Raw genomic sequence first — 12,788 nt, 5'->3', positions numbered from 1 at the left:
TCTCTGTGAGTTCGAGACCAGCCTGGTCTACAAGAGCTAGTTCCAGGACAGGCTCCAAAACCACAGAGAAACCCTGTCTCGAAAAACTAAAAAAAAAAAAAGGCGCATTAGTGTTCGCTCACCTACAAAAAGTAATTCCAATTCCCTCTCTGTAGGAGCTCGTCTGTCTCCACTTTAGGAGGAGACAATGAACCCATCACACAGCACCAGCTTTGATCTGGGACGAGCGAGACCAGCCAGCTGCTAAAGGAATTCTTATCAATGAAGTGCACATACTACACACAGAACACACTTCGGTTTCCTTTTTATTACATCTTTCATATATTTATACACCAATTACACTTTTTAAATGACTTGTAAGAAGACAACTAGAAAGGAAAATAAACTGGGTTTGCACGGAGGATGGGTGGCTGGATGAGAGGGGCTGCTCAAAAAATCAATGACGGACTTTTGTTAAACCCCGAGAGCACTTTTAAATCCCTATGACTAAAATAAGATCATGGGAGGAACCCTGTAAAACATTTATGAGAGAAAGGATGTGCAGCAATAGCAGCATTCAGCATTCCTTTAATTTGAAAGGGTAGGCATTCAGGAAGACTTCAGAGGAGAAAGAGATGGCCCAGAGAGACACTGGATGACCTTCGACTGTACAGGAACACCCAGCCTGCAGTGAAAGAACAGAAAGTTGGCAAAGGACAAGAACAGCTCTAGTACTAGAGGTGTCGTATGTGCAGAGTAAGACAAGCAGAGAAGCTACAAGGCTAACCCAGCAGCAATATGGAGGACCAAAACACAGATGTGTTCACAATCCTCAGCCAGGTTTTAGCCAGTGTGTAGCTAAGCCCTTTGGAATAAGGGTGAATTCCAATACTCATGGAGAATGAAACAATCAGAGGTAGGATCCAGACCAGGGAAAGAAGGCTCCAGGACAAGGGCTTGTTGAAGGCACTCGAGAGCAGAGTGATAGACAGCAGAGGGTCAGACGGACAGCAGCTACTCACTCCTGTGCTACAGTGAGAGAGACGGCTCCAGGAAAACGTCACTGAGTGAGCAGAGTGGAAAACTCCACTTTATCACAGCCTCTAGCGAGGAAACAAGAAAGAGGAACTTGTTTGCAGAATATGTAGGTCTGCAAAGCAGTTCTAATTTTAACGTGATTTTTTAAAATAGTATGGCATCTGATTCTTTAAACAAATTTACTGAAACTAGAGTTTCAAGGTTGGGAATTTAAGGAATTTTATTTTCCTTGGAGTCTTGCAAAAGCTATCCTCTAAGATGAAAAGGTCTGAATGTAAGTCTATAAAAAAGTCTAGCGAGTACAAAAGTATAGAACCGCGAAGGTGGCCAGACTGACAACGTTTATGGCTTCCATAGAGTGTAGCGAGGATCTCTGGGTTGCTTTATCGAGGTAGTTCCAGGGTTGGAAGGTCAGCGTTACTTCTCATGAATGCTACGGATGACAAGCAGACTAGCTAGTGAGTTGCTACTGCGTAACAATGCCATTATTTCTAACGGCCAATGACCTTTTATTCCTGAAAAAGAAAGAAAAAGATGGAGAGAGAGAATTCTTGGGAAATTTTCTAACTTAGTTTAAGTAAAGAAAAAAACTTAAAAACTGGTAATTCTTTACTCCACTTTAGAGTTTGAAGAATTCCAACTGATCTGATTTTTTTTTAAGTTGATAAAATGGTTAGATCTAACACACCTCTTTTCATGATGTGTCCCACATACAGTCTGGAACAGCATTAAAATATCTATCATGCGGACCATCAAAGCAACAAAAGTGGTATTTCCGTACAGCAGCTTAAACAGAAGCTTTAACTGAAATGGGTTCTTCTGATAAGACGTTTTAGTTTTTCTCTCTTTGCCATAAAAACTCACCTATCATAGTGTGTTTTCCTAACCAAAATCTGCAAGAGGGGAATAAATTCACACAGACACACACAGACACACAGACACAGACACACAGACACAGACACACAGACACACACACACACACACACACACACACACACACACACACTCTGCAATGGAGATCTCTACTTCATATTCTCAAATTTTAAATCTTCCAGTGAGATAAAAATGAAACTAAATACATATCTATTCAACAATAATAAAAACTGAAACAAAGTTCAAGAAGTTAAAAATTCAAAGCTTCAGAGAGTTTGCATCTGCTTAGCAGTGTGTGTGGGTCACGCTTAGAAGCGAGGTTCTTAGACAGGCAACTCTGGAAAGGCCCATGCTTGCTGAAGGACCACGACAGTGCATGGAAATGATTTTCAAAGGGTTTTCTGAACTTTATTAAAGTTCTATATGGAGACTTCTGCACTTGCTAAAAATAAGAATCAAGTAAAAAATATACAGAAAAATGAAGCTACATGCCTTTAAGTGGTTCATCTTCTCTTCATTCAGTTTTAAAATCTAACCCAGTATGAGCCTACCTGACTCAATTTGAGAGTAGCAGCCTTTCATTAGGCTAAAAAAGTGTGTATCCAAATGATAAATCTATAAGAAAAGAATGAAAGATGTACAACCCAGCCTCTAAAAATGTAATGCCAACTCAAAAACGCCCTTGTGGTAGCCAGGCAGGGTGACGAAGGCACCCATAATCCCAGCACTTGGGCAGCTGAGGTGGGGGAGTCATTGGCTGGAGGCTACGTAATCCACATAGGGAGTTCAAGGCCAGCTCTGTGAGACCATTTCTCAAAACAACGACAACAAGTTCTTGGGTGCTGGCTGCTGTAGTTCACTCCTTTAGACCCGGTCCTCAAGCTGTTAGTTTGAGGCTAGCCTGGTCTACATAGAAGTAAATTGGTAACAATAAAAACCATTTGAAGATAAAGTAATCCTTGTGACAATACATGCCTTTGAAGATAGTATAAAATGGCAACAAGAAAGCCTCAATTTAATATCTGTTATTCTGAAATAAGGTCTATGTCTTTAAAAGAAGTACAGATATGTGCCTAGAACCCAAACTCCTCCACAACCTTCTTCCATGAACAGATAACAAGAACTGAACAGGTTCTGCAGAACCTTGGAGCACCGCAGCACACGTGGAGAGGACACACATGATGCAACCTTTATCTTAGCAGCGGCCCCCAAGCACATTTTCAACCCTGAGTTTGAGTCTTCAGCATGTGAAACCCAATGCGCCTGCATGTTTCAGGCTCAACCCTGTGGCCCTGGGCTCAGAAGCATCTCGGTGTGAATTTCATTATGCATATGTTCATTATTCATACATGACACTGATGAGAGCCATGTTTTAAAGAACAGGTTTCTTACAAATCCCAAGTCAGGGAAGATATACTTATCCAGAAAAAAAAAATTGGCATTTCTAGATTGTTCCACAATACATTGCAGTAAGAATGCATTACACAGTGTAACAGTGCTAACTCACTTTCCTAATTCCTTACTTTCTGCTTCTGTTAAGGAGAGTGGTAGTTATTGAGTTATTACTGGATTTCCTATGTAGCAGACACTTTCTTATGGCTATAGTCATTTGAATTAAAAAAATCAGATCTGAGTACCTGAATTTTTCAATGAGTATTCATAGTACATCCATAAAATAAAATAGTTGATTCAACAGCCTCAAGTCTAGAATTTAGAATCTCTGTCCAATACTGTATTTAGCACAAAGTAAGATAAAACCAATTAACTAAGCTATAACATACTTTTTTGATAAAAATATTTTAATATTATAGACTTGACCATGAAATATTGATATGTCTACAAGAAAGTGTAGATCTGCAGACTTTCCATGGGATGCAAAGGAGACTGTGGAAGTGAGCGGAGAAGGAACTGGCTTCCTATTTGGCTTGGGTATATGGGGGCTCCAGGAATGTACGCAAATATTAAAACTACCATTTGTTAAAATTTATGCCTAGAAGTGGAGGAAAGGTGTGTCCTGAGATACTTTCCTGTGTCAGCACACAATTTTTCCTATGCATTACAGAAGACAAAGGTAAAACTGTAGTAAATCTAGAAATATGAAACCAAAAAGCTAATGTAGAGTATGATACATAGAAGCAGGAACCTAACTTCAATCCAGAGTCCATGTGTCCCCATCCAGAGTTAAGTGGCCAGAAAAAAAAAGTGCGTGACGCATATCTGCACATTTCATATCAAAGATAAATAAATAACACTAAAGTTCTGATTTACGAGCCTGAGGAAAGAGAAATGAGGAAGAGAAGTGGAAGGGGCCACTCTTGGAACTCAGTCTCTAAGGTGAAGAAGTAGAAAACGTGTAGCTTCGTGGTCGACATTTGCCAGCTGACTGAAACCACTGTCGGCCCTTCTCTTCAGCTTCCTATACAACCCGCTCCAGGGTGACCAGGCCCTGTGGAAGTTGCCCAGAGGCAGGGGTGTTGCTCCTTCCTCACCTAACTGTGGAGGACTACGAGGCAGCAGTACTTGGGGTTTCCTCTCACTACAATTTAAATGGCAGATGCAGATCAAAGTGACACCCACATTTTAGACACTGCAGACATTTTACAACTTAGAAGCCAATTTGTCTTCTCATTCGCATTTCTCAGCCTCTATCAGCAATTACACTTATGATTTCAGTTCACCATTTAGCTTCTCCTAATGGTTCTGGGAAACACAGCAACCTCAAAATTAGAGATGCCAATTTATCTTCCCTAACAGCTGAGTATGACAAAGTTCCTAAGAGAAGTGAGAAACAGATGTGATCGAAAGGAAACCTCTGCCACTTCCTTCTGAAGGTATTCACAATGTTACTCAGATTTTCAAATCAGACAAGCTTTTGGTGACCCTATTCCAACGCACCACCCCACTGAATCCACAGAGGGGCTCAAAGGGACACCAGGGATGGAGCATGTCAGTGAGCCGATGGACGGAGTGCCCAGCAAAGATGGTAAGTTCCTGAGTACTTATGAACCTTGCTCTTGCAGTAACCTGGTCTGGTGACCCCACCCAGTCCCAGAAGCACCTTTGTGTTGTACGGATGTTAGAATAAATTTGAAATAGAAGTTACTATATGCATCTTTAAGAATCACATTTTGATGATTATAAAAATTTATCTATTTTACAACATGGGTTTAGCTACACTGAAAAATTACACAGCTTATTGAAATACATTTCATTTTAGAAACAGACTACTAAAGTCTATACAAAAACTCTAAAATAATTTCTGTAGTAAAATAAAGAGTGTGTTAAAAGAGCTACACAAAGAAGAAAACTCCCATCTTCTCTATAATGCTTGATATTGTGTGAATTGTGACCAGCTCGACTGCAGTCAGCACCAAAAGCTGAAAAGAACTCATTACAATACACAGTGATACAGTTAATGCTCTGGATTAATCTCACAGCCTTCCCGATTAGTATAAAGGAAACCAGGCCTGTTCCCCTCTTTGAGGAGAAGACCAGGATATAAAAGCAAGCATACCTCATCCGCTGATATGAAATTATAAAATCCCGCAGTCTGAGTATCTGAAATTTATAAAAGTCATCAGAAAATGCAAGCAAATTGGGCTTTCGTTCAGTGGTTCCCCTGGTTGTGTGAGGGCAGTCTTCTTGTTCACTCCTTTGGGTCAGTCTGGTCGCTCACCAGGACAGTGGTCAAAGTCCTGAAGGAGGCCATGGAGACGGAGAGACCCCAGAGAGGCACAGCTGCACCCCTTCTACCAACTCACCACGGGGATGGCACTCCGGCTGGCGCTAATGATGCTGGGCCTGGGGCGCGCTGTTCTTCTCTGTCAGATGCCTCAGGAAGGTGTCCTCGCTCTGGCCTCTGTGGTTTAGGGGCTCACTCTTGAAGAGGGCCGGAGGTGGGGGCAGGTGAGGCACAGGTGGGATGGGGAGGTGATGTGCGTGGTGTGGATGCGTGTGGATGTGCAGGTGCGAGAAAGGATGCGGGACCGGCCTTGAGGGAAGAGGGCCACCCACGGGGTTCATACTGACTGCAGGGGCTGGGCTCGTAGGAGTGTTGGCCACAGCTGGAGCTGGAGCAGCTGGCGCCGTGGACATAGGGATCTGGACAGCTGGTGGTACGTTCACTGGGCTGGTCACTCGGAAGCACTTCTCCTTGTGGGCCTTCAGCATGTTGGAGAAACGGAACCGCTGGCCACACACATCACAGGGGTAAGGCTTCTCGCCTGTGTGAGTTCTGCGGTGCCTCTTCATGTTGGGGCGGCTGGTGAAGCTTTTGCCACAGATTTCACAGATAAAAGGTTTCTCTCCTGGGATGAGCACAGACAAACAGGGCTGATGTACCTGCTGCTCATGCTTTCACCCACAGCACTTGGTTCCCCAAACTGAGACGTAACAGGACACAGCAGGCACAAATACACCTTATAGCCTACCATGCTGGAAGGGAACAGGAGGAAAATGGGAGGTAGTGGTGGATGGTGCAGGTGGGGCCTATGGACACCATGTCTCTCTCCACTATCTACCGCTGTGCCAGCTCATGGTCACTTCACTACTGCCCCCTTTCCTTGCAGCAGGTGCTCATGCTGCTGTGTATTTAAGTCGTATTCAGGGAACCTGGCTCTACTCCAATCACTACATCTGGTAGCTTTCCTTCTTACAGCAACATGAGTTAAAGGTTTGTAAGATTCTTATCCCCTGGTGGTGGTAGTGGCTCAAGTCTTTAATCCCAGCACTTGAGAAGCAGAGGCGCTTGGATCTCTGTGAGTTCAAGGCCAGCCTGGTTTACAGAGCGATCCAGGACAGCCAGGGCTATAGGGTTTGATAAGAATATATATATTCTTATCAAATGCTATGGTGCATATATCCTTACATACACAGAGAGGGTTAAAATGTACTTAACTTCATTTAGTGCATGTTTTCTTGAAAGATACCAATTAACCCTAAGAATTTTGAAAGGACTGGGTGTGTAATCCCATGCCTTTAATCCCAGTACTCTGCCTGGTCGACAGAGAGACCCCGTCTCAAAAAAGAGGACAAGGGGGCTGGAGAGATGGCTTAGTGGTTGAGAGCACTGACTGCTCTTCCAGAGGTCCTGAGTTCAGTTCCCAGCAACCGCATGGTGGCTCACAACCATCTGTAATGAGATCTGGTGCCCTCTTCTGGCCTGCAGGCATACATGTTGACAGAACACTGTATACTAAATAAATAAATAAACTTTATATAAAAAAAGAGGACAGAACACACAAGTCATTTATGGTTGGACATGGTGGCCACACTTGTCTGTAATCCTAGCACATGGGAGCTAAGGGCAGGAGGATTGTCATGGGTTCCAGGATAACCTGTGCTTCAGTATGACAGTCTGTCACAAAAAAACAAAACAAAAACTCAAAAGGCACTCACATAAATAACTCTTTTAAAAATAGTTATAAAAAAATTTTCAGTATTATAGATTAATTTTTTTTTTGGAGACAGGGTTTTTTGTTGTATCTTTGGCTGTCCTAGAATTTACTCTGTGGACCAGGCAGGCTTCAAACTCACAAAGATCCACCTGCCTCTGCCTCCCTAGTGCTGGGTTTAAAGTGTGTGCCACCACCGTCTGGCTATAGATGAATTTTTATATCTGAGGCTTTCTTAAAGTGAGACTTTCATTTACAAAGCAAGTCTGTCCCAGGCATGGTGGAGCATGCCTCTGACCTCAGCACCTACAAGACCAAGGCCGGAGGATTGCTTTGAGTCTGAGACCAGCCTGGACTGCACAGCAAGATTTTTCCTCATGACAAAACAAAACGGGAAACAAAAATTTATGGTTTAGGTTTAAAGACAGATCCGAAAATGACTACCAACAAGTACTAGGGACTATCTGTACCTTCGCCACGAGATCCTTACCAGTGTGTGTCTTCATGTGTTCGTCAAAGTACTGCTTCATGTTGAAGTCCTTGCCGCACCACTGGCACATGAACTGTTTGTGCCCAATGTGGATGCTCATGTGCGAGCGGAGCTGGTACTTGTACTGGAACCTCTCGTCGCAGTTCTGCATTGGACACAGGGGATGGTGCTGGATGCCAAGCACTCACAGGCTTATAGGTTTATTTTCATACTCAAAACACAAGCTGCTTATGGCAGCTGTTTGGATTTGCTAAGTTCCCATAGCTGAGTTATGAATACAAGGGAAATTTTTTCATGTAATTATCACTGGCTCATACTCTACTTCTCTGAATCACTGAGAAAGAAAAGTCAGTGACTGCATATTCCTCCCAAGCTAACCTAACACGCTCAACTGTGTGCTAATGGGATGTTTCTCTTCCTAGCAGCGAGAGAACAACAGAAACCTGGTGCACGCCCGAAGCTTCAGTGCACACAGCCTTGTGCTTTGCACCCCACACTCCATTCTCGCTGCTGCAGCATCAACACAACCCTAGCTTTGGATCTGTGTGTGGCTTGTTCCTTACCTCACACCGGAAGGGTTTCTCTCCAGAGTGCTGCAAGGAGTGCACCTTCAGTGACATGCTGCGCTTGAAAGACTTTCCACAGGTTTCACATGTAAATGGCATGTCTTTTGTGTGTGCTGTAACACAGAAAACATTTAAACTCAAAACAATTCTACCAGAAGACCCAGCCTGGAAGAGACAGATGTCATAGGCGTGGCACGTTAGCAGCAGTGCTCCAGAGGGAAAATAACAGCGACGCTGGAGAGAATCTGGTGGGAAGACTGCACTATCCAACTCGGTGATGCTGAAGACACGCTGTATTTAGTCTCAACACGTTAAAACTGATTGCAGGATGGTGGCTCTACTCAGTCTGCCCAATGTGGAGCAGACAGAACCCCAGAGACCGCCATAGGCAGAGAGCAGAGGGGCAGACAGACTTACCGACCATGTGTTTCCGTACGTGAGCCATGGTATAGAACTTCTTCTCACAAATCTCACAGGCAAATTTTTTTTCTGCATACCCATGGACAATCTTGATATGTTCATGAAGGGACCAGAGTTTCTTGAAGGACTTGTTACAGGAAACACACTGAGCAGGATAAACAGAAAGAGTCTTCATTTATCAAACTTCAGGAGGCCATTGTGCCTCCTGGCAGATGAAATGGATCTACTTTAGATTCATAGTGCAAGGTCAGAATCTTGACAAAACCTATTCCTCCATGAAGTCCATATTTAAACACTAACAACTGTATGTTCTATTTTTCAAGATCTATTTTTATATACCTTGGGAGCATGCAAACAATGGCAGAATCTAAGGTAAGAAGTGGAAAGTTCCACTAATGACAAAGAACCAATTGTTATTACCACTTCAGTGTTACACTTGTAATTGTTTGGTGTGTTACACACACGCACACACGCGCGCACACATGCGCGCGCACATACACACTTGCTGTTTATTTTGAGGTAGAGTGTCTTACTGTATAGCCCACAGTGGCCTCAAACTTACTATCTGGCCAAGGCCAGCCTCAAATCATGATCCTGCCTCTATCTCTCAGGTACAGGGAGCATAAGTATGTGCCAGCATATCTGTTAGACCTTCAGGCTTGTTTATGGCATAGACCAGCAAACACAGTTACTGTCTCCTACCCAGGGTGCCATGAAGTTAAGAGGTGTTTACCAGAGAAATAAGTTAAGTTTGAAATTAGCACAAATAGTAAAGGCAAGATATCTAAGCATTACAGATCTGAAGACTATAACAAGATCCTTCTGCATTAGAGAACACATTTTGAAAAGTCCTGTAACAAATGCTCAAGGTTTACTAACTTTCCCTAAATCTAATTTACTCTGTTGCCATTTCCCTCTGACAGAAGCTAATACAACCTCTAAACCACTGGCCATTCTCCTGCTCCCCTCGCCCAATCCCAGACCTCCTTCCGTCACAATGCCTGGTTCCTTAGACCATGGCTTCTTAGCACCCTGCACTATCAAGCATAAAGTCAATATCACAAAGTTCATGACAACTGCCAGGCTCTGAGGAATGAGCACAGGGAACTCAGTCACCAAAGCCTCTTGAGTACCACTGCCACTGCAGGGGAGAAGAACCCAAGAGCTCAGAGACAAGGTGCTGGCTGGACACTGCCCTGGAAAAGGACAGACTACCCTGTGACCTCCTCTTCTGCAAGGGTTAATTTTCCCTTCTTATGAGGTTGCCAGGATTATCAGGCTCTGTATGAAGAAACAGAGTGCAAAATTCCTTAGGAATGCGAAGGGTTTCCTTTCTAAAAAATTCTTTATTTTTATTTATGTATATGAGTGTTTTGTCTGCTGTATGCATGTACACTGCATGTGTGCCTGGTGCCCAAGGAAAGAAGAGCGTGTTGGATCCCCTGGAACTGGAGTTTAAAATGGTTATGAGCTGCCATGTGGGTGCTGGGTACAAACTCAGGTCCTCTGAAAGAGCAGACAGTGCCTCTAACTGTTGAGCCATCTCTCCAGTCTAGGAATGTGAAAGGTTTTCATTCAACAGAACCCACACAACGTAAGCACAACAGTGAACATATCGTAATGAGGAAAAGCACAGGAACTCATAGAAAAGAACTGCTATTTTCTGTAAACTTAAGCAAATTCAAGTGAAAAGAAAAGAACCTACAAAATAAGCAGCTCCTAGAGACAGAAATGAGGAATGCCTTTTCAGTAAGGAGCCAATATGAAATCCACATTTGACCTCTAGGGGGCAGCACTGCACTACGCTCCATTGGACTGACCCGGCAACAACTGCCTGCCCAGACAACTGCTGGAGAACCCTGAGGAGTCTTCTTTTATTTACCCAGAATGTCTCGATCAAGTCATGATATACAAGTCAAATCAGCAGATTTAAAAAAAAATCTCTTTAAAGGAAGCCACTGATCTCAGTCATTGATTAAAAACAATTGTCAAAAAGAAAATTAAAGGTGGTTACCAATATTAGCAGTTCCCAAAACAAAAGTAAAACAATTTATTTTTTAAAAAGTTAGCTTCAAAATGGTAGATTATTATACACATGGAAACATAAGAGACTTACCTTGTATGAATATATATTTATACACCAAACATATGTACAAACCAATAGAGCTGCAATGCCTTCAGCACCTCTTAACCTGATATATATCAGTCTTTCCCAGACGCCAGCCTGGTTTGAATACCATGTTTGTCACAGCAACCATACTGTGCAGCACCATTATATAACCTATTGACAGGTAAGCAACATTTTCAAACAGCTCAGCCTCTGTTTAAAGTTTGCATATTCCCTTGGGCTTGCCTCTTGACACATTTAGTGTTGCCATCTCTCCACGGGTGAAAGGAAACTCACTGCAGGAGATCTTCCATTTCCACAGGTCTGAGTCGGGGTTTCTGTCCCCATCAGCTGCACTAGACTCTGGCATCCTTTTAAACAGCAAGGAACCTTTCTCTACTCCTGACCTTCACTCAATATCTCCCACCTTGACAGAAGATGCCAGAATGAATTATCTCCCAGGTCCTACAACAGTGACTCTCAGTGCAAAGTCGGCGCTGACTTTACATCCCAGTCAATCATCTACAACAGATCCCCCTTCCAGTGTACCTGGGTTCCCACTAGTCCAGCGTCAGGTAAGCGTAATGCTTTTGAAAGACAGGATTAAGCCTTGGTTTTGAAAAGACCCAAGCAGCAGCGTCTAAACGATAAATTGGTGAAATCGGTCCCTTCAGCCTCTATTGTATTTATTCTCTTGGGCAGACACCAGATGACTCTGAACAGCCAGGTTCTATCCTGGAAAGTGTGCCCTCTCGGTGATGAGACCTACCTGAATGTTTTTTTCACAGTCTGTTTGCTGGTGAAGGGACAGCTCACTTTCCAGGACAAACTTCTTGCCACATTTATCACAGATCTGCATGCGCCTGTGAGTAACGTTCATGTGCTTCTCCAGGTACCAGCGAGTATTAAAGACCCTGGGGCACTTCTCACAGGTCAGAGTCTCTCTCTCTTCACACTTAGCTTTCTGGACAGGAGCTTTGGGCTCCTTGGCCGCCCGCTTCTTCCGCTTGGGTAGCTCTGCACTCTTCCTACGGCCTCGAGTTGTGCGAGGTGCAGGGGAAGTGGCAGCTGCAGCAACAGAGGCAGCTCTTCGGGTTCGCCTTTGTGTAACCCTGACTTTCTCCACTCGCTTCTCCTTTTTCTTCTGCCGTTCGTTCTCTCCGTAGTCATTGCTGTCATCTGTGGCCTCCTCCTCACTCTCTTCCTCTCCTTCCTCGCTGCTTGTCTTAAGAACAGGAGTCTCTTTGGACTGAGAAGAGACACCCTTTTCCCCTTTAGATACATTTAATGTTTGATTATTAAGGTTTACCTCCACTATGATCTGCTCCCTTTTGTAAGAGACTTCTTCCTCCTCTTCCGTGTCATCAGAATTCTCCCGATCTTCCTTGACAGTGTGTACATCAGACACTGCCCTTGTCTCCCTGAAATATGGCTGCTCCTCGGTCTCGTGGAGATGTGGTTTGCTCATCTTGGTGTCCACTAGCACAGAATAAGGGCTTCCAGACTCCCTTTTGTACACTTTGGTGGACAGGTCGAGCTCCTGGCTGGTACTATGGTAGAAGGCGGGTGGTGCCTGACCGCGACGGCTGTCTTCCTGTGCCATTCCTGCTGCACGCACCGCACAGTTCTCAGCCAGCTCCTGGCAAGGACTGGCTGGGTAGCTCATTGGGAAGTGGCCCAGTTTATAAAGCAGCTCAGACTATAGAGAACACCTTGAAAACAGGGCAGTTAAGACTGAAATCGTTCTCCATCTACAGAGAACTAACCACTCAAGTGAAAACAAGGAACTCCTGGAGCCTGCGTGTAATTCTTCCAGCGTCACAGCACCAATGTACAAGTCAAACAGGGCGGCTCTTACAGCAAGAGAAGAGAACTCTCCTGATTTTCTTCCGAAGAGAACTACAAGGGACTTGGAACATCTT

At 43.9% G+C, this 12,788-nt stretch overlaps 1 protein-coding gene across 2 annotated transcripts; it reads right to left on the bottom strand.

Moving 5' to 3' along the window:
* Positions 1-106: 106 nt before the first annotated feature.
* Positions 107-12,532, bottom strand: Znf652 (zinc finger protein 652). 2 transcript variants are annotated; one of them, XR_003377139.1, is made up of 6 exons: positions 11,636-12,532; positions 8,757-8,904; positions 8,337-8,452; positions 7,774-7,918; positions 5,405-6,197; positions 107-1,532 (listed from the first exon to the last, which is right to left on the bottom strand). XR_003377139.1 is itself a non-coding variant. In XM_005350624.3 (5 exons), exons 1-5 carry the CDS (start codon positions 12,530-12,532, stop codon positions 5,677-5,679), a joined length of 1,827 nt encoding a protein of 608 aa, XP_005350681.1. In that variant the 3' UTR covers positions 107-5,676. The 2 variants fall into 2 exon arrangements, 1 of the variants encoding a protein (XP_005350681.1); XM_005350624.3 differs by having other exon boundaries at positions 107-6,197.
* Positions 12,533-12,788: the final 256 nt, after the last annotated feature.

Source organism: Microtus ochrogaster, chromosome 7 (genome assembly GCF_000317375.1).
Source record: "Microtus ochrogaster isolate Prairie Vole_2 chromosome 7, MicOch1.0, whole genome shotgun sequence".
Taxonomy (NCBI): domain Eukaryota; kingdom Metazoa; phylum Chordata; class Mammalia; order Rodentia; family Cricetidae; genus Microtus; species Microtus ochrogaster.
The sequence above is the reverse complement of the archived record's forward strand: the minus strand, read 5'-3'. Positions and strand labels throughout refer to the sequence as shown.